Below are 26,001 nucleotides of genomic sequence, written 5' to 3'. Positions count from 1 at the left end.
GTTGTGTGCTTAATTTAAATCTGTTAAAGACAGAGGAAGTGGGGGTTGGTCTCTTTTGCTAGGCAACCAGGAACAGGACAAGGGGACACATTCTCAGGTTGTACTGGGGGAGGTCTAGGCTGGATGTTAGGAGGAAGTTGTTGCCAGAGAGAGTGATTGGCATTGGAATGAGCTGCCCAGGGAGGTGGTGGAGTCGCCATCCCTGGAGGTGTTCAAAAAAAGACTGGATGAGTCACTTAGTGCCATGGTCTAGTTGATTGGATAGGGCTGGGTGATATATTGGACTGGATGATCTTGGAGATCTCTTCCAACCTGGTTGATTCTATCATTCTACTATTCTATTCTATGATTCTAAGTCTATAATATCAAAACTGAATAAAAATGGAAGGAAAGATTCATAACAGCTTTTCAGTGTTAATTTAAAACATCTGGTAAAATGTCTGGTAAAATACCATGCTGAAAATATCTTAATTAAAATTCTGTAAGAAGTCCAAAATATGGTAGTAAATAAAAGTTGGTTATTAATAGCTAATGTAGCGTTGCCAGGAGGTGTTATGCTTTTGGAATTGTTTTTGTACTTAAACTTACTTATGAAAGTTCTCAATTATAAGGTTTCTTTTTAGAAACATTAAGACTGTTACTTGGATATACTTTCTTGTTTATTAGTTTTAATTCTTAAATCCATTTAATTCCTTTTTTGTGAATTAGTTTTATTTTTCCCTTGGAAATTGTTCTGTTTATTTAGGGAATTATTTTTTCTATGTTTAGCTGTTAGTTAGAGCATAGTTCTCTATTTTTAATTTATAATATTGGCCAATTTAGTAAATTATCATTAGTGAAAATGTTTCTTTTTTTCATTAATCTGTAATAAACCATTTGCATACATATATAAATACATAAACATAGAAACTTATGGATTACTTTAGCTTTCTTTGAAATTCATTGTGGATTTCTGTACTGGAGAAATAAAACCAAGGATGTTTCCTTCAAAGTATAATTCAAGAAGGAGCCTTTAAAATGGTCTAATTATAGGAAGTACCATTAATATTATTACAACTCTTCATACTATATAACAAACTTTTATTAAACTATTGCAGTTTAGAAACATTGTAGCCTTCATTCACTCTCATGAACATGTATTTGAAATTGAATGTTAGATATCAATAAATGTTACGAGTGTTGAACTAGGTTGCATTAACACTCCCATTATTACCATTACTAAACATATTTATGCTTTCTATTAAAATATGCCTTAACATTTTCTTTTAATTGCAGCTGAATGTGGAGCATCCACAACAAATAATGGAGGCATCTTACTGTCCCCCAATTATCCTCTTAACTATGAAAACAATCATGAATGCATTTATAGCATTCAGGTACAAGCCGGGAAAGGAATCAATATTTCTGCCAGAACATTTCACTTAGCCCAAGGAGATGTTCTTAAGGTATGTAAGCACTTAACATTTATTTGTTATTTCTGAATTTGAAGTTCCCCATATTAAAGTTTATCTATTTGGGATACTACAGTATCAAGTAAGTTGATATTAACCATCTAGGCTCAGGGGTGATCTTATTACTGTTTACAACTACCTGAAAGGACATTGTAGCCAGGTGGGGGTTGGTCTCTTCTCCCAGGTAACCAGCAATAGAACAAGGGGACACAGTCTCAAGTTGTGCCAGGGTAGGTATAGGCTGGATGTTAGGAAGAAGTTCTTCACAGAGAGAGTGATTGGCATTGGAATGGGCTGCCCAGGGAGGTGGTGGAGGCACCGTCCCTGGGGGTCTTCAAGAAAAGACTGGATGAGGCACTTAGTGCCATGGTCTAGTTGATTGGATAGGGCAGGGTGCTAGGTTGGACTGGATGATCTTGGAGGTCTCTTCCAACCTGGTTGATTCTATGATTCTATGATTCTATGATTCTGTCTCTTAGAATATATGTATCTAAACCAGTTCCATTTCTAATATGTTAAAAATTAAGCAATTTGGGAAGTTACCATAACCTGTTTCTTAAAATGTGCATTTCTTACTAGATACAAACCCAGTGTTGCATTGATGTGTGTCTGTATTCTGTTCTTAGTGGTAAATGTCAATCTGTTACACCTTTTACAAGTTTATTTTCTTCCCCAATGTCCTCATAACTTAATCTGTGATATAAACATAATAAACATTACACCCAGAAGCTTAATTTAATACACTGTCTACGTACTATATTTTGAACATGAGATTTACTCTTTTTAATAACTCTAATCTTGTGTGACCTGAAACATCTGCAAAGTGATAGTCTTGTTCAGCTACAGGTGAAGAGAATACCTTGCATTTAAAAGAATCACCAAAGAGAAAAACAGAGTTCTAGAACCATTTGATAAAGGAGACTTGTTTTGAGACACAGAAAGCAGCAGTCACACGTTCCAAGACGCTTTTTATGGACCTAATTCTAAAGTTGTCTGTTGATTCCTATTATTGTTGATTAGTTCTCATGTCCAGGAGCTGAGAAATGAATCAGTGGAACATTTGATGTGTGACTGGTTTTTGAATGTGGCTATCATCATATATTTATCATTAATACCTTCAGGATTGGGAAAATAGCCTTGGCTATCCACATATTTTTTTCTTGCATACTTTTTGACTGATTTACATTAATCCCAGTAAAGTATCTTTGAAGATAAGTTTGCAGGAGCTTCTTTTTCCTTTGGTAAAACTGGTAATCAAAATGAAATCACAGGGAAAATACTACCTAATTTGTTTGTTTTGATGACTAGGGAATGCATTTTTGGCTACAGGAGTAAGATATTAGATTTAAATGAATCAATAATAGTTGTAAAATATTGTAAACTTACCTAATAAGCCACTGCTTTGTAAATGTTTATAAATATTAATATCTTGACTGAATTACAGGAAATCTTGTCATGGAGGGGTTTTCTCTATTCCTCCTCTGTTAGGGGGAGGTGAGAAATTAATTTGAGGCAGTTTTGATTTTTTATAAAATTATTTATTAAAATTAATATTTACAAATTTTTACCCCCCCCAACCACTATGAAATCCAGGTTTATGTTGAAAGTTTATGAAAATAGCTTGGGATATATTTACAGGGATTGATTATTAAATGAAAATATCAAATTATGAACAACTATAGATAGAGAGAAATTCCCTTAGGCTTAACGCCTCTTAACAACTCTAGTGTTTGCCCAGCAAGGGCTGAAACTGTGTGTGCTCCTCAGATAGAGATAACTTATATTACAAAGGAATCAAAGCTTACTTAGCTGTGTTGTTCTCAGGTATTAATCATTATTCTGTCTCAGCATGTGCCCAGTACTTGGGGTCTTTGCAGCTGGAGTCTGTCTCGGCTTGCAGGGAATGACTGGTTCCCAGTCTCTGGGTTAAACAGAATTTCTCTAACCTTCTCCCCCGGGGTGATCTCTGCCTTAGAGCTGCTGCTGCTTCTTCTGGATGCCGTGTGTCCAGGGATGGTCAGCTGGCAGGATTCCCAGGTGCAGGAGAAGGATTTGTCCGTGTAGCTTCTGACACGGTCTCACAGCTGGCAGGCTGTGTTTGCAGGTTTGCAGACTGTCTGAGAGTCTGCTGTGCCTGGATCTTTCCAGACTTACAGGATAGCTGGCAAGTAGTATTTATGCCAGGCTAGCAGGGTCTATGCCGTGCTGCAGGGAGATTTATGCTCCATAGATAAATCAAGATAGCTCTAGGCTTAGGCAGGGGGTTCTCGGCTCCCCATATATATATGGTGCAGGCATGAATGTGCTCTGCTTCTCAAAGGGCTCGCAGGTAGCTTGACTGCGCCTTGAGATCAATGCATGAGGTCTGAACCTCTGTCATGCTTGCAAGTGAGTAAGGCCTGATCCTGTGTCTAGGCCATGCAAGCAGGTCAGGGCAGCAAGGTGCTGCTATGGATCAGAGATGAGTCTGCATGCTCTAAGCTTCTGAACGCTTTGAATGGTCTGGACCGTCTGAACACGTGGTGCTGCTGTGCACCCCTCTTTATGGACTCTGGGCTGAGATTCGTGGCTCATCTGGACATATAAAATGACCAATCAGGTTGGCCGTAAGCCAAACCTTGCCCCAATAGGCAGTAGAGACATGCCTGGACCTCCCAATAGGAGATTACCTGCCCAGACCTCAGGGACACACGGACTGCGCGTGTGTGTGTTATGCAACTTGTTTGCTGCCTCGTGGGTCCTGGCAGAAGAACATGTCCGGGCATGTAGAGGCACGGTGAAGCCTCAGTTTTGGGGCTGCTTCCCCTCCACCACAAATCTCCAAGGTAAGAAAGTTAAGAGATGAAGATAGGTTAAAAAATAAAACAATCATCCAGTCATGGATTAAACACCTGAGTGATAATGTAGCAAGTGTGCAATTCCCTTTTAACTAAAAACTGAGGAGCGTAAGGAAATCACCATCTGGAAATTAAAATAATTTAAATAACAGCCCCAGACAGGGCTTCCTATCCTCAAATACAAATGAAGCAACTCCATCATCTTTCTTAGTTAAAGCTTGTATTTTCAGCTGCAGACTTTGGTTAAGAAGTGCAGAATGCATCTTTGTTGAGTGGAACTGGTGGATGAAAATGTTGGCAAAGAAGTTAAAGAAGAGTCTCCTCCTTTGGAGATCTGGACGTGTTCCTCTGTGACCTGAGCTAGATTATGGTCCTGCTCTGGCAGGGGGGGTTAGACCTGATGATCTCTTTGGGTCCCTTCCAACCCCTGACATCCTGTGATCCTGTGTAAATCATATAATTTGTGTTACTTTTTCTATCAGCCAGTGTTTACTGGATTACTAGGTCTATGCAGGTAAAATTCCATTAAAAGACTGAATAACCTTTGATGTGTATTTTTAATCAATTCAGATGCTTACATAGTTTCCAAAGTATAAGAGTTTTCCTACCTGTTGCCATTCTTCTACTTGCCTGAATGTTTGTAGTTCACTGTTGCTGTTGATGAACACTGTATTGAAGTCAGCTTAATATAGGATGCACTCATTTATGTAAAAGATTTAAGTACACTTTTTTAATTGACTCTTCTGTTTAGCCTGGAGAAGAGGAGGCTCAGGGGTGATCTTATTACTGTCTACAACTACCTGAAGGGGCATTATAGCCAGGTGTGGGGTGGCCTCTTCTCCCAGGTAACCAGCAATAGAACAAGGGGACACAGTCTCAAGTTGTGCCAGGGTAGGTATAGGCTGGATATTAGGAAGAAGTTCTTCACAGAGAGAGTGATTGGCATTGGAATGGGCTGCCCAGTGAGGTGGTGGAGGCACCGTCCCTGGGGGTCTTCAAGAAGGGACTGGATGAGGCACTTAGTGCCATGGTCTAGTTGATTGGATAGGGCTGGGTGATAGGTTGGACTGGATGATCTTGGAGGTCTCTTCCAACCTGGTTGATTCTATGATTCTATGAAAGGTATCCTTTACTGAAATTCAAGCTTAAACAAATTCTTGAAGTAGATTTCAACATAAATAAAAATGTACCTATACACCGTGCTAATTAATGAATAATTTCCTTTAACCTTAAAAAAAGCCCAGCCCACCCCAAAACAGTCCTGCAGGCCAATGTGAACCTAAACCAAAAGAGAAAAGAACACCAAGTATGAAAAAGACCAAGATGGAAACAGGACATCCATTTCTTATGGGGATTCTTTTCCCCCTTTGTAGTTGGTTATATGCTTGGCAGTACTCAGAGTCGGAGCTCATGCAACAGAGGAGATTGCACCTGTGCAAGAAAATATATATGTATATGTAAAATTAAGCAATCTTTCTTTGTCCTTCTACAACACCAGTGACTAAAGCAAGTAGCCAGAAACAGTGTGTCAGTAAACCAAGGGGAAGAAATGTCGTGAATGGTTCTCTTCCTCTGTGCTTGGTTCAGTACTCTCTGCTCCTCCAGAATATTTGTTTACTCTCACCTGTGGGCCAGCTTTGAAATGTGTGAATGTGACTTACTTTTTGAGCAGTTTTTTTGTGCAAAGCCTTAGAAAGGAGCCACTGTTTGGGAATCTTTGCTAATCTCTGTTTTATGAGTCTCAACATTTGCTATCATAATCCTTTTAGGAATAGATTCCTGAGAACATGAGTGAGAAATAGGTAGTTGATATAGGGGACAAAAAGAAAAAAAACCTACAACCAAACATATGGACCTTTTTCTGTCTTTATATTAGTGCTTCTATTTGGACGTGATATAAATGATATATTTGACAGGGTGTTGACAGTCTGAGCTCTGAGCTGCTGATTTTGTGTTATTTCTTCTCTTTATAAAGGCACAGATCTTCGTATCCATATGCCTTTTATGTTCCAAAGGCAATTCTTAAAAATAGTTTGATTCAAATGCACAAATTAAGTACATTCACTTTATACTAATTCCCTGCTAAATTTTGTGGAGTTAAATCAATTACAAGACAAAAGACCATTCACCTCCATTTAATTTCTTCTCATAACAGACCCCTTCGAAAGCGTGCTGTGGTGGTACAGACTCCTACCCAGGGCTGCTTTGCCATGTCAACACCAGCCATCATTGTTCTTGCTTTAGTTACAAGAGCAATGAGCCCACCATTATTCTTGTTTCAGTTGCAAGTGTAGTAGGCTGGGATAGTCTGGCATTGTCTGACCTTGCCTACTGGGCCAGTGAGTTGGGACAATCTGATACCTCTTTGTCCCGAAGTAGTCCTGAAGTCAGGATTCCACAACAAGTGATTTGCATGCTTTAAAACACTCATCCTTGACACTTAGGAAGTTTTATTTCCTAACTGTAATTGTAACTATAACCACTCATCCCCAATTTCAACATTACACTTGTCAATTCACATTGTGTTTCTGTAAACAATGTTCACTATTAGCATTCTTCCCTATATCACTTCACAGTATCATTGTGAAATGAGGAACATGAATGTAGTTTTCAGTGCCTTTTGCTTCTTTTAATGAATTAATCATTTTACAGATCAGGCTTTTAAGTAGATGGTAAAGATTGATCTGTTTTCCAAATAGCTTATTACTGCCATATTCAAGCACTATACAGGCATGAATCAACTATCTTTCCATTAATGCTACAGGATGACTTTAAGAAAGAAGAATCCAACCAAATAGTATGCTCACAGTACTTGTTCTTGACCATATACTTAGCATCCAAATGACATAAATACAGATCACAGAATCACTGAGTCTGGAAATGACCTCTGAGATCATCAAGTCCAACCTATAACCTAACACCACGACATCAGCTAAACCATGCCATCAAGTGCCACATCCACATATCCTGGCAAGGCTGATAAGAAAGTATGTTCCTACGTTAAAAATTACAGTGCTACCTTAATTCACATACAATCTTATCTCCTGGATTAAATTCTGAAGATGAATTCTTAACTTATTCAAAATATTATCAAAATTGCCACCTATGTTAGGAAGCTTAGAAATAAAATGCTGGTTCTCAAAATCTTGCAAGAGACTGTAGGATGTTACCACTTTCTTTGCAACTTATTCTCTGTCATTGAAATCTATGAATTTATGTTCAACTTGAATGAAGCACAAAGTAAAATGATGTGATTAAACTGAGAATTACATTGTGAAATACACATCCACTCTATTATCTCTGTGTTAGTAGACTCTAAGTTAGTAGACTCTATGCTACTATCTATGTTAGTACACTCTATGTTACTCTACTATCTCTATGTTGTGGTTTAAGGCTTAGCTTAGTGTTTTGTGCCTAACTGTAAACAAGAAATAGAGACTTTTCAGAAACACTGAATAGAAAAGAGAGGTAAAAAAGTAAATAATTGGCCATTGGATGCAAAAAGAATAACAAATCTATATGGTTCCATTTTCTTTCTGATGGGGATGAAATTCAGTTGCATAAACAATTCTGTCTCTTCTTTCCTCTGCAACTCTGCCATGGTCTAGCCTTGAGCTCTGTGGTAAAGGGTTGGACTTGATGATCTGTGAGGTCTCTTCCAACCCTGATGATACTGTGATACTGTGAAGTTCTTGCTGATGCAAACTGTCTGGGAGGTAACAGGAGAGAGAAAGAAGGAAGAGGGGGAAGAAGGAAGCTGTTGGAAACCCCTCTGTGTTTGTCCAGGGGGTTGACTTGGGTCCTTAGAGGGTCTTTGTGTTGTCTCTAATTTGTAAATATATTTCTCTACATATACATTGTATATTTTATGCTCTTTGATTTTGGCTCTCTGTAAATATATAGCTTCATTTTGTTCCAAATCTTCTGAGCTAGTCTGGTGATTTTATTCAGGGGAATTTGCCCTTGCAAAGAGGGCAATTTTTTATTTTGAGTACTTGAAAGTTAGCAACCAAAAGAACAAATAAAGAAGTATTTCAATTTCACTTTCAAAGGAATCACATCTTTCCTTTATACAAATGTATTTCTCCTATGAAAAACATCAGATTTTTAGAAGTGTTAGGGTCTTTTAAATGTTCTTGCTTCACAGAAATTATTTAGGCTTAGAAGCACTATGCAGTCAGAATGCTAGTTAGGCCATGGAGTAGAATAAGTGTCAGCTCTGGAAAGATGTCAGTGTGCCAATGTGAAAGGTTTAATGCAAGAAAGACTTACAGAATTGGCAAGAAAGGATGTGTGGGAAAATTCTAACCTGAGGAAAGCTTGTGTAATGAAGTGGGTAGTTCTGACAAGACATTGAGAAAGAACAGTTGATATAAGTCATTAATAACTTCCTCCGGTAGATTATTAGTGATGCACACATCACAGGAAACATATCATTAAACATAAAGATTTTGGTTGCAGGAGGCATGAGGATTTCAGCAAAATCTCATAGATGGGGAACAGACATCACAATATTTCATAGTGTTACTTCACAAATTTGTTGCATGCATTTACTGCTCTTGCTGATGTATATGATGATTGCATCATCATATAGGTTCCCATTTACAAATGCAAGCAAATTACATTTCAGATTAATAGAATTCAATCTATCTTACTTGTAACTGGAGGCAATTCCCTAGTTTGTTTGTTTGTTTTTTTTGTTACTAAAGTTCTGTCATTTCCCTACCATAGCAGTTTGAAAAATATTAAGAGTTGTATTGGTTGATTTACAAGTGCAATTTTTCTTAAACTCCATTTATCAAAGATCCCATTATTATCCAATTCACTAAATAAATCGTACAGGGTGTAGTGGTTGGGTTAACAACTGTTGGGAAGTTATAATTGAATCATTTTTATTAATGGTAGGAATGCCACAGCAACCTGTGATGTTCAAAACCAACCAAGCTCCTAAGAAAATGTGCTGAGAATTATTAAATGATTGTTTAATCTATTTAATCACCTGATATAAGCTTTTTGTTTCAAATATGGAGAGGAACAGCTCTTGAGGAAAAATAAATCATAAAAGCCTTGTATTCCAATTTACATATAGATTATATTGCCCTATTGCACTTCTATTTCTTTTATTTTCTGGTCTCTTTTCACTTTATATATGAACCTCTCTTTATTTAAGGAAAAAAAACCAAAGCTCAGAGGTTTATTTTATAAGCCCAAGTTAGGAGCATGTGAGTTTTTCTATTATTCCACCTCAGTGACTTGAGGCAAACACAACTACAGGAAATAGATGTTTGCTGATAGCTGGTGACCAGCTCTACACTGCTGGCAGGGAAAGAGAAAACACAGAGGTTTAAAAACACTGAGAACCTATTCCCACTTCTATTAATATGCAAAATAAAAGAACTGACATGTTTTAAACTGCCCATTAGAAAAATCTGCACGGTTAAGTCAACTTAAGGGAGGCAAACAGCACACCCAAATAGTCCTTCAGATTAGCAATATATACCCCTTGATGGAGCTGTCCTCCCTCTTAATGAAAATGTACAGAACTGGTCTGAAAATTAAATAATCCACTCTCTATTTTTTACAATCTTTTTTTAAACCTCATATTTGTTTTACAGATCTATGATGGCAAAGACAACACTGCTCACCTGCTAGGTGCATATACTGGAGCATCATTAAGAGGGCTCACACTAAGCAGTACTTCAAATCATTTGTGGCTGGAATTTAATTCAGACATGGAGGGAACTGATGAAGGCTTTCAGCTTGTGTACACCAGTAAGTATTTGTGAAAATAGTAGTAAGATATACATGATTTTAAAGGAATGGAAATTCTTTGCTCATATATTGCTGTCTACAAGTACCTGAAGGGAGGCTGTAACCAGATGGGGGTTGGTCTTTTCTCCCAGGTAACCAGCAACAGAGCAAGGGGACAGAGTCTCAAGTTGTGCCAGGGGAGGTATAGGCTGGATGTTAGGAGGAGGTTCTTGACAGAGAAAGTGATTTGCATTGGAATGGGCTGCCCAGGGAGGTGGTGGAGTCACCATCCCTGAAGGTGGTCAAAAAAAGCCTGGATGAGGCACTTAGTGCCATGGTCTAGTTGATTGGCTAGGGCTGGGTAATAAGTTGTACTGGATGACCTTGGAGTTCTCTTCCAACCTGGTTGACTCTATGATTCTAATCAAAATGTAATCAAAATAAAAATAATAAAATCAACAGCAAATCACTCATTGCTAATCAAAATAATGTAGTTTCATAATTGTTACCTCCCAAACCCCAAAACATCCAGCAGCATTTGTAATTTAGCACTTAGATTTTTCTATTTTTTTTTAGAAGGTTATTTTGCACTTTTTATTTTTCTCAATCTTGGAAAGGATGAAAAAAAATGCAGTTAGTTGTAGCACATGAAAATAACTAAGTATATGAATAGTTTTAAATGTATTAAATTTTAAATGGTTCACATTTCTTTATGTAAACCTATTAATTCAAAATGATGATTTGTAATTAAAAAAAAGAAAGATAAAAAGATATCCTCCATCATAAGACTCACATCTAATACTAATTTTACATTAGACCAGTAACTTTTGAGTTTGAGTTATTGTTTAGAATAATCCAATTTGGAATCAGAGTGATAAAGAAAGATTCCTAACAAAAAGTTCTTGCCTGTATGTAGACTGACAGAATGAAACAATAAAGTATCCATACTGGGAATACAAAAAATATGTTCTTCATTTCCTATTCCTATTGTCCTTCTTTAGAGCTTATGGAATACAGACTGTGTTGAGAAAAAAATAGCTTAGGAATGAGAACAAATCAGCTCAGAGGTTGTAGCGGCATTTCAGGAGATGAGCCATTTCCAGTGAGACATTAAAATAGCTGAAGGAATAACTGGCATGACATCATTTGACCTATCTTTTTTTCCTTATGTGAGCAAACAACCTTAACCAACCTGAAGCAGATAAATTTATAGAGAGGTAGTTGAGGCCCCATCCCTGGAGATATTCAAGGTCAGGCTCTACAAGACTCTGAGCAACCTGAACTAGTGCAGGATGTCCCTGCTTACTGCAGGCGGTTGGATGAGATGACATTTGGAGGTCCCTTCCTACCCAAGCCATTCTATGGTTCTATAAAACATTTTTTCCCTGTAAAATAACTTAATGAGAATTTTTTTTTTAGTCAATCAATAGTAATGACTCAGTACCTGAAGAAAGATTGTGAAATGCTACTTACTGATAACCAGATGATCAAATAGTGCAGAAATGGCTTCACTGAACAATGCAGACATGAAAAATCCTTCATTTGCTCCCATGTAACCTACATATTGGAGCAGCAAGCTGATGCAAACTGTGTTTTTTACCTATCAAGTGTTTGAGCTGTACTGTATTGATGGAATACATTTAGTTTTGAACCAGGAGAGATGTATAGCTGTTTCTCAGTTACTAACAGAATACCTTTCCACCAAATTACAGTTTGTTTTTTCCCAAAATGTTAATAATTCCCTGTTTCTCTCTTGTTGTGGTAATTCGGGACTTTTCCACCCCCACCCCTCCACCCCAAATTCACCAGACTAACTCAGCAGGCTGGAAGTTAAGGAATGAAGCTATATTTACAGTGTGGCACAATTTACAAGCACATATCTACAATATATGTAGATATTTACAGGTATATGCAATTATATACAAATTAAAACTAATACAGAAATACAGAACCCCTCCCAAACAGCAGAACCACCCAAGAGAGCTTTCAAACCAACTCCTCTCCTTCCTTCCACCCATCCTCCCTTATTTCACAATCTCTTATGTGCAAGAGATGAGATGCAGGAAGCCAGATAAGGAATTAGAAGCAGAACGATTAGTTCGAGTTATACAGGTCTAGGCAGAGGAATTAGTGAAGGAAGCAGCAGCCAGACAGAAAGTGACTTACTTAGTTTATGTTTCTTGGTTTTATATCTCTTGGCAGAACAAATTAATGATATACATACCACTATTATTTTCCTGTCACAGCCAATGATCAAATTTCTCTCATTAAAATATTCCAATTAGCCTCAAACCAGCACACTTATACATAAGTTGTTTTGTTTTCTTCTTGCTCCACATCTCTTAATTTTACAAAATAAACAAACTGATTGGCTTGAATTCTCTGTATCATTATTATCATTGCTTTCTGCTTATAGACTTTCAATTTACAAACTACTGAATGCAGAATTATGGTAGTGATTGATAAATACAATAGCATCACTTTGGTGCCGTAGGTGCTGTTGTGCCATTGGTATAATTATGCATAATAGCAACCACAACAAAATCTGCTGTGCTAGTTTGTTTCTGAGCCTTTTAAAGTCTATTCACAGACTACATTGTCAAAGTAAATGGACAGTCACTTTAACTGCCATTTTGTAATGTATCATATAAATTTGGAAGTGATTGATAATGATAATGGATTTCCTTCTCAGTCTTTAATTGGGCTCTTAAGAAAAATGATGTTGTGACAGTTCAATTTGCATGCTCTAAGTGAGGGATATAGACACTTATCCTGACTGTTTAAAAACAGAGAAGCAGTCTTAAATATGTTGTTATGTGAAGTCTGAAAATGTTTCATTTCTACAGGGAAACAAAGTATTAATGTCATTTTTTTTTTTTTATTTTGCAACTGCAATGTTTTATTCCTACCACAGGTTTTGAGCTTTCACATTGTGAGGACCCTGGTGTGCCACAGTTTGGATACAAAATCAGTGACCAGGGCCATTTTGCTGGAAGCACTATAATCTATGGATGCAATCCAGGTTACACACTCCATGGAAGCAGCCTTCTAAAGTGTATGACTGGAGAAAGAAGAGCATGGGACTATCCTCTGCCATCATGTATCGGTAATAAACACTTTTGGGTTTTATTTACTTAGACTATTACCTGAATGTAAAGAAGGAAAATAAATGGTAAGGATAGCTGGATCTATGTGATATCTGATCTGTATGTATGGAGATCTATTTACACAGACATTTAGACATCTAAGTCCGTGTGAGTGGTGCTGCCTTTTTTAGCTTAAAAAAAGATAGTAATTATTAGATATTATGAGCACCAAAATTACAAATACATGAAAAAAGATTGCTTTTGCAACACTGCTGCTCTGTATTCCAGAGTATTTGTGTATAAGTCAGCTATGCACTCAAGGTTTGTCCTTACAACAAGGTCTTTTAGGATTTACAGATTGTTCAGGCAAATCTTGTGACTAACTGAAGACTGTGATGCTTTGCATGGAATATTTCAGGTTGTCATATGTAAATGAAGTTATTTCCCTGGATATTTATGAGCAATATAAGTCAAGAGACATTTTACTTTGCTGTTGCTATCAGAAATCGGCTTAAAAATACTACTGTTCTTGTTTCATTATAATTACATTGAAGGATGTGACACTGACAAGAGAACAGCAAAATTATTTCCAAGCATTTGTAGCAATCATGCATCTTAAACATGTAGTTATTATTACAATTCAATGTACTATCAGTGGAAATTGCAGGCACAAATGTAGTATATTATGATTTCCCTTGGCTTGACATCCTTAGAAGAATTCTTAGCGTTGACAGTTGGAGGCAAAATTAAGATTCTTAATTGGGATCTTCATAGTAAGCAATCTGGAGATGCAAGATAAAAAGGGCTTTGCTATGTTACTCTTGACTGCAACCTGAGAGGATGCTGCTTTTTCAGAAATCACCACTTGCATAGCTGATTCAGCAGCCAGCAAAAGCAGGGAGCTGGAACCTTGCTGAAGAGACAGAAATAAGCTTCTGAGAAGAGAAAGGCAAACTTCAAAAATCATAATAAAAACCCCAACCAATTATTCTCTCTGAAAATCAGAAATTTTAAATTTGTAGTTAATTCAGTAGTCCTGGATGAAATGGAATTTGTTCTAAATTCCATTCACTTTATCAGTGGGTAATTCTTTTTTTTTCCTCTTTATATCCTTACTCTAGTTGAAGAATAATAGACAATGCTAGACTCTGAGTTGAATAATTATGAAATATTTTTTTATTTAAGGAGTATTTAGGAACTAACAGATTGGCAGAGTGCTGGAAAAAAATTGCAATGCCACCTGTCTCTGCAAATTTGCTTTTATTGTGTCAGAAAATCCATCAAGAGTAGCATTTCAATTATATTTTATCACGCAACTCACAGATCATAAGGTAATAAATCTCAGAACTAAATATTTTATGTGATGTTAAATCAAAATAAAACTGCATCTTAACTATACCAAGGGATCTAATCAAAGTATTATTTTGGCTGTGCACTTCGTAAAAGGGAAAGCATTAGAGGGACTTTTAAAGGAAGGCGAGTGAAATAGGAAAGCTTTAAAGGCCTCAGGGATCTACATTAAAAATAGAGGGTTTTTTGCAAAGATTAGGTATTAAGATATTAAATACTCAATTTTGCCTCATGGCTGGCTGAGACCATCTAAGAGGGAGCTACTTACCATCTGTCATCCTCTGAGAAATGCTGCGGCAAGTTTTGAGTATTAAATTGTGCAACTTTTTTTTTTTCTAGGCTGAAAGGCTGATTTTCTCTCTGGGTACCTGGTTTTATTCTGTATTTCTCATTCTCTTTTTCTTTAAAACAAACAAACAAAAGTTGAACTTAACCATTCAGTTAATTTGACGGGACAAGGGGCAACAGGTGGAAGCTGAGATATAGGAAGTTTCATTTAAACAGGAGGAGGAATGTTTTATTGCTGTGAGGGTGACAGAACACTGGAACAGACTGCCCAGGGGGGTTGTGGAGTGTCCCTCTCTGGAAATATTCAAAACCCACCTGGACACATTCCTGTGTGATCTGGAATAGGTGATCCTGTTCTGGCATGGGGACTGGACTGGATGAACTTTCAAGGTCTCTTCCAGCCGCTGACATTCTATGATTCTATGAAGTTAATTTTCTTGCTTTAGAGTGACAGTGGTTTGGTTTTATTTAAACAACAATCCGTGCTCCTTTCATTACATGATGGGATCTTCTCTAATTATTAGAAAAATATAGATGTCAAAGCTAAGTGCAAACAAAGTCAACTAAAAAAAGCAATTACAAATTCCTTTGCCAAGGTACTTCAAGTCCTTATTATGCTGTCCTACACTCCTAAGGCATAGTCAGTTTAGTTGTGTTACTTATTCAGCAAGAAAGTAGTTGTATAAATTGATTACTCAGATAATTAGCTGGAAGACCATCTGTAATGAACTAAAAGTAATATGTTATGTAATATTGTTCTTTTATTAGCTGAATGTGGAGGCCGTTTTAAAGGAGAATCATCTGGAAGAATCTTGTCTCCTGGCTATCCTTTTCCCTATGACAACAATCTTCGTTGCATGTGGGTGATTGAAGTAGACCCAGGAAATATTGTCAGGTACTAGAAACAAATATTATCTTTTTTTTTGTCCTTTATGTAATAATCAAATCTTATCTGTACAGTGGATGGGGAAAAAAATGGAATTTAGGATTTAAAATGAGCCTTCAGCTCAAGGTTGGTATTTCTGACATTCTAAGTTTGGATATGTAGGTTTGTGATGAAACTGTCTATTTTACAATGAGCATTGTTTGAGGAGGGTCAAGCTTTAAAACTAGTTATATTTTTTTGTGAAATATTGATGATTTTTTAAACAATTCTTAAGGGTATCTATGCCAACATGTTTGCCAGCCATATGTTAACTGGAAGTCTGATTTTCAAGTCCCTAATGTGAATGCTATGTTAATACTGAAGTTCTTGAGAGAGGCCATGTGGAGGGCTTGGAGCTGTCAGTAGATGAAAAACTGAATGAGGTCTCAATGTGTTCTTGCAGCCCAGAAAGCCAAACACATCTTGAGCTGTACTGAAAGAAGCATGGCCAGCAGGTTAAGGGAGGTGATCTTTCACCTCCAGTCCACTCTCAAGAGACCTCACCTGGAGTACTGCATTCAGCTCTGAGGACCCAGAATAAGAAAGACACAGAACTGCTTGATCAGTCCTTTCCATGAAGGACATGAAAACCTCCCCTATGAGGACAGGGTGAGAGAGTTGAGATTGTTCAGCCTAGAGAAGAGAAGGCTCCAGGGGCACCTTACAGCAGTTTTCCAGTAGTTAAAGGGGGCCTACAGTAAAGATGGTGAGTGGCTCTTCAGCAGGGAGTATAGTGATAGAACAAGGGGTAAATAGCTTTAAACTGAAAGACTCTAGATTTAGATTAGAAATTCTTTGCTGTGAGGGTGACTACAAACTGGAACAGGATGCTCAGAGAAGTTGTGGATTCCCCCTTCCTGGAAGTAATTGTTCAAGGCCAGATTGGCTGAGACTTGAGCAGCCTGATCTTTGTGAAGGGTGTCCATGACCACGGCAGGGAGATTGGAACAAGGTGGCTTCTAAGGTCCTTCCAACCCCACCCCTTTTCTGATTCTATAACATTCAATATGCACAAAGTAAAAAGTACTGGAGGTAGCAGAAATGTTTAGTGGAACAATCTCCTTTTTTTTGTCTTTTATAAACCCTGCATTTTGATAGATATTTCAGGTAGGTATTTATCCACACTGTAGCACTAATTGCATGTTTGCAGTTCTGTTTAACTTGTTTTGATGAGAATGTGGAGCACTACATTGTCTTACAACAATACTCAATCCTGTTTTCTGAGAAGATTCCATGGCTGCTTACAGATTATTTGAGTGATTGAAGTAACACATTATTTCATGGTAGGCATCAAATATTATTAAGTTTCTTTCTTTCAAACACATTTCTGTATTGGGCTTTTTTACATCCCAAGGCAAAGCTGCACTACATAGAAAACTGCTCTTGTAAATAAAAGTTTATTTGCTTTTTGGTGTTATTGCAGCCTCCAGTTTCTTGCCTTTGATACTGAGGCATCCCATGACATTCTACGAGTTTGGGATGGTCCACCTGAGAATGAGATGTTACTCAAAGAAATTAGTGGATCCCTTGTTCCTGAAGGTATTCACAGTACACTCAACATAGTAACTATCCAGTTTGACACAGATTTTTATATCAGCAAATCTGGATTCGCCATACAGTTTTCAAGTAAGTTGATGATTTTGTTTCTTTATTTTTTTATGACATAGTCCATTCACAGGTAATTGTAGTGCTGGAAATACTCATAGTCACTGGGAAAACTTTTGCCTTTTTTAGAAAGGAATTGCCTCAGACTTTATCACAGAATCATACAGAATCACAGAAACATTTTGATTGGAAAAGACCCCCAGGATCAACAAGTCCAACCCTACAAAGTTCACCCTTAAACCATATCCTTAAGCACCGCATCCAAACGACTTTTAAACACATCCAGGGTTGGTGACTCAACCACCTCCCTGGGCAGCCCATTCCAATGCCTGAATGTATGACACATATTTGTTGTGAAGTTGTATTTTTAGTTTAAAAAAATATATGACAAATTCATGTCCTTTGCTGATTTGTCTTTGTTTCAAGGGCAGTTTTAGCGGTGACAATGCTTGTCATTATGACTAGTGTTTTTCACAAAGGTGATGATGTAGGCATGTTGAAGGCTCCATCCTTTTCTAAAGTTATTGTCTTCAGAGACATCTGTGCAGTTTTCTTTCCTGCTGTTCTCATACAGGATGAAACAGGAAATAGCACAATGAGAACAGCAGTGTCCTTCTCCCTTTTGCCTTCTAGCGCTATTTCATCTTATTACAGGCAGCGTGATGACAAACCTAAACAGTGACTTAACTGCTATTAAATCTCTTTAGACAGTTTTAGAACTGATACAGAATAAATTATTGACTGAGGTCCATTTGGACTTTTTTTTGTGTGTGTGTGGTCAGAGAAATTTATATGTATTTGTTCAAGATTAGCAAGATCTGTTCTAACATCATCATTTTGTCTAAAAGCAGTGATGTTTCTAACGTTAATTGACACAGACATTCCTAATGATAATATTATTTACTTTGTTGTGCTCCCTGTGTTTGGTGAATTGTATTCAGGCCTTATTTTCCCCTACCTTCCTTCTTTCTATGTGTATGACAAACATACATGTGTGCATACAGTAATTTGAATGAAGAGTGAAGTATGTGAATGAGGAGAGAAAGTAAAAGATACTTAGTGTTAAGTGAAAGAATGCTTCTACTCCATCTGCTGATTGAAAGTGACAAAGAGAGTTATTAATCCTTTAGCTCTAAGATATTTTTATTATCTTAACCCCTTTAAGAGTCAGTTTGGGAGCCTCACATATCTCCTTTATTTAATTCTGAGGCCAAACAGGGCATGGGGAGAGCATTACCCACTGAACTTATTCAGCTACTTATTTAGGGTGAGTGGAAATAAAAGATTGGTGTAGACTAAGACTGAAGTTGCAAGGAAAACTGTATGGGACGTGGTAGTAAAACCATAAAGCAGCAACTGATGTACTTCCAGTGCTGTATCTAAAAAGAGGTTTTAGAATTTAATCTGAAAGGAGAGATATTTTATTTAATTCTCCATGCTCTTGCAGTCCATTGAGATCTAATGATAACAATTTAAAGGATCCATGAAGTGTTACTGCCTATTTCCTTTACTCTTCTGTCCAAATTCATACAATCACTGTGATTCTTCTCAAATACTTGATACTCTTCCTATTGTACTGTTTGGATATATAATCCTAATTAGAATGACAGACTTTTTTTGGTTTGTTTTGTTTGATGTTTTGTTGTTGTTTTTTTGGGTTTAGTTTTTTTTTTTTTCACCTAAATTAAGATTTTGTGTATTCTTTTGAAAGCTATAAATGGTTACAAAACTATTGCTGATGGACATATTACTTTACTAACCAGAAAATAAGTATATTTGTGGAGATGAAAGAAAGAGAAAGATGATTCTATTAGACTTTGTTTCAAGCTTTCATATACCTTCTCTGAGCATATAACCTGTCTGAGTGAAACAGATGGTGTCTGCATACTTTACCTACAATGTAATTAACAAACAGAAAGCTCTCACATGGGAGGTATCTACTTTTATTTTCCCTTGCCACTTCATGAAAATGGGGTATGATTATTTAACTAGGTTATTTGGTCTTTTACTTCAAGAGGAATGTTATTCAATGACAACAGATATGTTGTATTGCAACCTTTATAAAACTGTGAATGAATTATAATTTTTAATATTATTCTCTTAAGCTTTAAACTAAAAAAGTCTCTGAAAAGTGGATTAAACTTCTTATAATTTTCTTATACCTTTTAAAATCTCATTTCAACTGTTTATACACAATTCTGCGCCTGCCATTTATTTAATGGGTTTAAAATATTCATCATTGATAACAAAGTATCATTTGGATTCAACTACTTTACAATTAACCAAGTATATTTATATATATATGTATGTATGTGTGTATATATATATATATAAAATCCTGGAGTTGTTTAGCCTGGAGAAGAGGAGGCTCAGGGGGGACCTCATTACTGTCTACAACTACTTGAAGGGAGGCTGTAACCAGGTAGGGGTGGTGTCTTCTCCCAGGCAACCAGCAACAGAACAAGGGGACACAGTCTGAAATTGTGCTGGGGGAGGTCTAGGCTGGCTGTTAGGAGGAAGTTCTTCCCAGAGAGAGTGATTGGCATTGGAATGGGCTGCCCAGGGAGGTGGTCGAGTTGCCATCCTTGGAGGTGTTCAAGACAAGACTGGATGAGGCACTTAGTGCTATGGTCTGGTTGATTGTCTAGGGCTGGGTGCTAGGTTGTACTGGATGATCTTGGAGGTCTCTTCCAACCTGGTTGATTCTCTGATTCTATATACAGAAAATTAATTTGCATCATATGAATTACAGATTAGACAGCATTCTTCACCATATCAAAGAGAGGTGAAGGAGTGATGGACAGAAAGCCTAGAGAACCTGAAATGTTATATAAATAGTAGAAAACCATATTAATTTAATTAGTATTATGCTATTTACAGGTAGTACTGTTAGAATTGTCTCTATCTAGGGCTGCCCAACATAATCCTTTACATGGCATTTAAATTGAACATAATTTTGCAACATTTGGGGAATGGGAAGGAAAAGAGAGAGAAGGAAAAACTTTCTTGTCCTTTGCCTCAATTAGTATGTTTTGCTTATTTCTTTTTGTTTGGTTGGCTTTTTTTGAGGTTAAAAAAAAAAGAGATGTTGTTATCTGAAATAGCAGAATTACTTTCATGATTGTAACATTTTTAGGCTCTTTCTGTAGATAATTAATATGAAGGAAACTTTTTTTTTTTAATGATGAATTTTTAAGGAACAGTGCAGAATGTGTTGATTGTCAAGGATAAATTTCCTCTGTTAGTAGAACTGTGTGTTACTCTGTGAGGCAGAAGAAAAAACAGTTGATTTGAGATGAAATAAAGGAGCTCAGGCTTCTGTGCTCTCCACCACTGTCATGATTTTGGAAAATGTCTAAATGGGATGAACAGATTGAATAATGCAAGTAGAAACAAGTGGCATCTGTCTTCCCTTAAAAGAATGAGAGGTTGACAACAAGCCACAAGCAATATGCAAAGATGAAGTACCTGTTGCTGCATATTTTCTCTGAACTGTCAGAGCCAAAGCACGTAGAATCAAATGCATACTGGAAAACCACCAATGGAATCAGCAGCAACTTCATTTGGTCAGTAAAGTGAGAAATTAAGCTTTCAAGAAAAGTGAAGAAAGAGAAGGACACAAGTGTGCACTTGCCAGAGACATGAACTGTATGTATCAGGGTCAGACAGAAGTGTTAAGCTTATTAAAACATTTTCTTCAGCTGCTGCTGCTTCATATCACCAAGCTGAAAGTTGTAGCTGAAAGAGGAAAAGACACATGACTGAAAAAAAGTTAAGTGGCTACATTAAAGTGTAAAAATTGGGTGATAATAATCATGTGTGCTTAAAATAATCTCTTGGGGGTTTATCCCTTTAATATGCATGAAGTGTATAATATCAGATCCTACTGAAATTGATGAGATTATTTCCATAGATTTCAAGGGCCTTTGGTATGTCAGAAAAGCTTCCTCTCTGCTAGCTTCAACAGTTCAAGTGCCATCTATCATTTATGCAGAAAGGAAGGATCTGTATTCCTCTCTCATAGGCCATTACTTCATCCTTAATAGCTGCTTCACTGAGTCACTCAGCATTGCTGACTGCATTCTCCTTGGCCCTAACTGCGCAGTCACATTTCTGACTAATCAAACAGCGCACAAGGTGAATTATTAGGCAGCCAGTGCAGAATTAACCTGTAAACATATTTTGAGTATCTGGGAGGGGTTTTGGAAATAGATATTCTAGCAGAATTTCATATCATGTGAAAGTAATTTAATATATAACAGGATATACCTTAAAAAAAATGTTTGAAATTACCCTGTCATCAAAATACAGTTTGCCCTCCTTATTTTGAGGTTGGGTAAACAGTCTTTTGGAGTTACTTGTCTCTTTAGATTACAGAAAAGGCCTAGAGAACTTCTGCTAAATACCTACCTGGATGACTTAAACTTGACAATAGTAACCCCATGCAGACCTACAGGCTGGGGTCGGAGTGGCTGGAGAGCAGCCAAACAGAGAGGGATCTGGGGGTGCTGATTGATACCTGCCTGAACATGAGCCAGCAGTGTGCCCAGGTGGCCAAGAGAGCCAATGGCATCCTGGCCTGCATCAGGAATGGTGTGGTCAGCAGGAGCAGGGAGGTCATTCTGCCCCTGTACTCTGCACTGGTTAGACCACACCTTGAGTACTGTGTTGAGTTCTGGGCCCCCCAGTTTAAAAGGGACGTTGAGATGCTTGAGCATGTCCAGAGAAGGGCGACGAGGCTGGGGAGAGGCCTTGAGCACAGCCCTACGAGGAGAGGCTGAGGGAGCTGGGATTGGTTAGCCTGGAGAAGAGGAGGCTCAGGGGAGATCTTATTGCTGTCTACAACTACCTGAAGGGTGGTTGTGGCCAGGAGGAGGTTGCTCTCTTCTCTGGCCAGCACCAGAACGAGAGGACACAGCCTCAAGCTACACCAGGGAAAATTTAGGCTGGAGGTGAAGAGAAAGTTCTTCCCTGAGAGAGTCATTGGACACTGGAATGGGCTGCCCGGGGAGGTGGTGGAGTCGCCGTCCCTGGAGCTGTTCAAGGCAGGATTGGACGTGGCACTTGGTGCCATGGTCTAGCCTTGAGCTCTGTGGTAAAGGGTTGGACTTGATGATCTGTGAGGTCTCTTCCAACCTTGGTGATACTGTGATACTGTAATTTCCGGCCCTGAATTACAATGTGTGATATTACTTATTTTGATTATATTTAGTGATTAAATGCATACAAGTCAGCTCTCTGTATTTATGTTGAGTATATTCATGGTCACACCGGCTTCTAAATTTCCTTTCTTTCATCTTTTGTCTGTTGTTTGGCTGGGGTTTTGTTTGTTTGTTTGGGTTTTATTTGTTTGGTTTAGGTTTATTGTTTGATTTTGGGGTTTGTTTGTTTGGATTTTTTTTTGTTCAAAGAAAGACGTATACAAGACAGACTGAACAATATTTCTCAACACTTAGCACCCTCTTTTTTGGTTCTTTTTTTTTTTAATTTTAATTTTTCAGCATCAGAGAGCTCTGTTTTTTACATGCTTAACCAGAATTTATTTTGATAATGGATATATGGAATTCAGCTCTCTTCATTTTCAGTGTTGCTTTGTTGCAGAAGGGGGAAATCAGTTGATGTCAGATGATATTTTATAAAAATATATCATTTACTATGCCACTAAATTTTAATATTAATATTTGTTTGTTAACAGGGTTATGGAAGTCATTCTATGAATAACACCAAACAGAACTATTATTACCTAGCAAACATTTAAACAATAAACAGAGGGAATCCCCGTGGTCAATATGCTGCCTGGGGTCAATATGCCATTTGCCCAGTAGATGGGCTCAAGCTCTTTCTACTTATGGCAGAAGGCAGCAGAGAATTACAAAGAGGCATTTAAGCATTTACTCACAGATTATTTTTATTACCCTCGAGGGGCTTAGCCATAGTCCAGGCACTGCCCAAATGCTTTCAGTGGTCTCTGTCTTGTTGGACCTCGAGGCTTGAATCCTCCCGTCTTCTGGGGAAAGGATGCAGACAATCTCTGACCTTGTTCTTCTGGCTTCTTCTGGATGATCTGTGTATATGCGCAGGGATTCTAGGCAGGACCTGTGGTAAAGGGTTGGACTTGACGATCTGTGAGGTCTCTTCCAACCTTGGTGATACTGTGATACTGACCTTCAGGTGCAGAGGGCAGGATGCTGTAGGGTCTCAGCACAATGTCAAGCTGGCCACACAGGCTGATTGCATGCTGGCATCCAGGGTCTGCTCGTGGTAACTCACAGCGGTGGAGTTTAGCAGGCAATAATAAGGCAGCAGATGTGCAATAGGGTGCACAGATGCACGGGAGACTGAGCTCGGTAGAGAAAGGCAGGCAATACAGGCACAGAGTGGCAAGTAGTGAGCCAAATCATGAGAGTGAGCAAGCAAGCACTTTGTTTACCTGTGTACCTCCTATTTATCAGATGTGGGCAGAGATCAATGGCCCCTTGGCCACCAGAATAACCAATCAGCTTGGCACTTAACAAAAGCATACCACAATAGGCAAGGGCCACAGACTTGCCCACCAGATATGGGGAGAGCACATGCCTTGTACCTGGTAAGCCATGAGCTAAACTCATGGGCTCACACAACCGCTTTACACAGCCTGGGCCCTGGGCAGGCCAGACTTTATCGCGCAAGGTCTGTTGTGTCCCTTTTGATAGGTAAACAGGTGTAGCCTATCAGCCCTCCATGACATGCTTCCAGCTTGTATAGAGATCACTCTCTAACATAACTTCACTTTTCTCAAGTCAGTATGATAGGATTTATTCTTCCTCATGCCAGTTCCATAGCAGAACCAGCTTTTCATCTTAAATGTTTTCATACCCTGGTTTGCTGATTACTTTGAGCTCTGAGAGGAGTCCTTTGTATTTGGAGGTTTTAAGATGACTATTTTCCTAGCACAAATCACTGTGAGTATTTACACTTCTAAATTTAGCCCAATGTTTTTGTTGTGCTTTTGCTGAGGATAGTGTTGATGTGGTGCATTTTCCTTTTGCTTTTATTTTCTGTTGTTGTTCTTTTGTTTATTTTTGATGGGGTGGGAGGAGTGAGGTTTGTTTGCTTTATATTTGCTGATTTTTGGTGGTGTTTGGTTTTATCCTCAAGAGGCTTAAAAGAGAGAAACCGTTAAGTAAGTTGTTTTCCTTCTGTTAGCTGTTGCCTTTCTTCTAAGTAGCAGATCTTAGTAAAAGGATTAAATTCCTAACTGAGGAGTCTTTCAATGACAAAAACATCATTCCTGATGCAGATTTCTGACTTGCATTGACTGCTCAGTAGCTGTTACTTCTTAGTTCAGTAGTAAATATGTCTATGTCATGTAAGCAAACGCTACAAGTTAACGCTTCCATGTAAAACACATTAGTAATGGGCTGTACCTGAAGCTGACCTGAAGATTTGATATGGCTAGCTGAAAGCAGAAAGGGAGTATTGAAAGAATTAGGTTAATTTGTAAGTCCTTTTGAAATGATAAATAAGTGTTCCTCTTTGTCATGTCACCAAAAATTTCCCTTCTTCTAATTATATTGAAGTTTGAACTTCCTTGCTTTAAATCCCGTGCAACGCAGTTTGGCCAAACCCTTGTGACTTACATCAAAGCAAAGCCTACTCGCCCTAAATTTACAGATTTAGAGTTTAAAATAGACTTTGTCTGACTTGTGATATGGCATTTCGGAGAACTCAAGCTGATTTAGTTCCAATTTGGGAATGTCATGTGTTGCAGATTAATGTTTTAAGTTCGTACTTCAATTCCATATGCATGAAGCCTATTCTTTGAATCTGAAAAGCCTGCTGATGTGCTTCCTGTTAAAGCAATACCACTACTTGACACTGCACTTTAGGTTTCTCAGATAAAGTTTGTAAATCTGATGGTGTGTTATTTTACTTGCAAGCAAAATCTATTACAGACCTCTGTAACTGTCTCTACAAACATAACAACCTAGAAAGTGCAAAGATATCTTTAGGTAGAAGCATAATATTACACATGAAACCACTTTTCTATTTCAGGAAAGATTCTCTAACTTCCTAAACATTTTTTTTCCTCCTTGGTTTCCATTCTTTAAAGTTAATTATTGATCAAAATAGTGCACAAGACAGCAAAATGTTTCTTTAGGGGAGTATGTTTAAGCAATCTTCTGAAGCTGTTCTTGCTAAGGTAATTTGAAGATTTAGAGGCATGTATTTTAATTTCCATTATTTTTGTGTTAGTAAGAATATTGTCAAATGTATACAGCTTACACTGATTTATGTAACAGCTGTCTTTCTAAAATAACAATAGAAGAGTATTACAGTTTGATACACAATTGTATGATTTAGTCACACTAGTAAATCTGAGAATGAGGGGATAAGGAAGCCTGATCATAAATAGCCTAGGCTTAATAATACTGTTTGCTTCTTGAAGCTCCTTTGGGACCAAAACTAGGAGCCCTGATTGATTGCATGAGGAATGTGGTTTCAATTAAGATTTCCCTTCCTTGCATTTCCATTAGTATAAAAAAAGTGAGCAAAACTGCATGAGTTCAGGGCTTGCTACTTTTTGTCTTCTACGTATGAAGAAGCATCTCCCCAACCACAACTGTCTGATGGAGTTTTCACCCTGAAAATTAGGAGGTGTTCAAAAAAAGACTGGATGAGACACTTGGTCTAGTTAATTGGACAGGACTGGGTGATAGGTTGGACTG

At 37.8% G+C, this 26,001-nt stretch overlaps 1 protein-coding gene across 1 annotated transcript in view; it reads left to right on the top strand.

Annotated features, from left to right (window-relative positions):
• The window catches only part of CSMD3 (CUB and Sushi multiple domains 3), a 483,827-nt gene that overhangs the window by 297,575 nt on the left and 160,251 nt on the right, over positions 1 to 26,001 (top strand). Inside the window, exons 23-27 of the mRNA XM_064154172.1 lie at positions 1,276 to 1,445; positions 9,904 to 10,060; positions 12,954 to 13,145; positions 15,532 to 15,658; positions 17,112 to 17,314. Coding sequence (XP_064010242.1) covers positions 1,276 to 1,445; positions 9,904 to 10,060; positions 12,954 to 13,145; positions 15,532 to 15,658; positions 17,112 to 17,314 — 849 coding nt within the window. The remainder of the gene's footprint in view (positions 1 to 1,275; positions 1,446 to 9,903; positions 10,061 to 12,953; positions 13,146 to 15,531; positions 15,659 to 17,111; positions 17,315 to 26,001) is intronic.

This window comes from Pogoniulus pusillus, chromosome 14 (assembly GCF_015220805.1).
Source record: "Pogoniulus pusillus isolate bPogPus1 chromosome 14, bPogPus1.pri, whole genome shotgun sequence".
Taxonomy (NCBI): Eukaryota; Metazoa; Chordata; class Aves; order Piciformes; family Lybiidae; genus Pogoniulus; species Pogoniulus pusillus.
The sequence above is the reverse complement of the archived record's forward strand: the minus strand, read 5'-3'. Positions and strand labels throughout refer to the sequence as shown.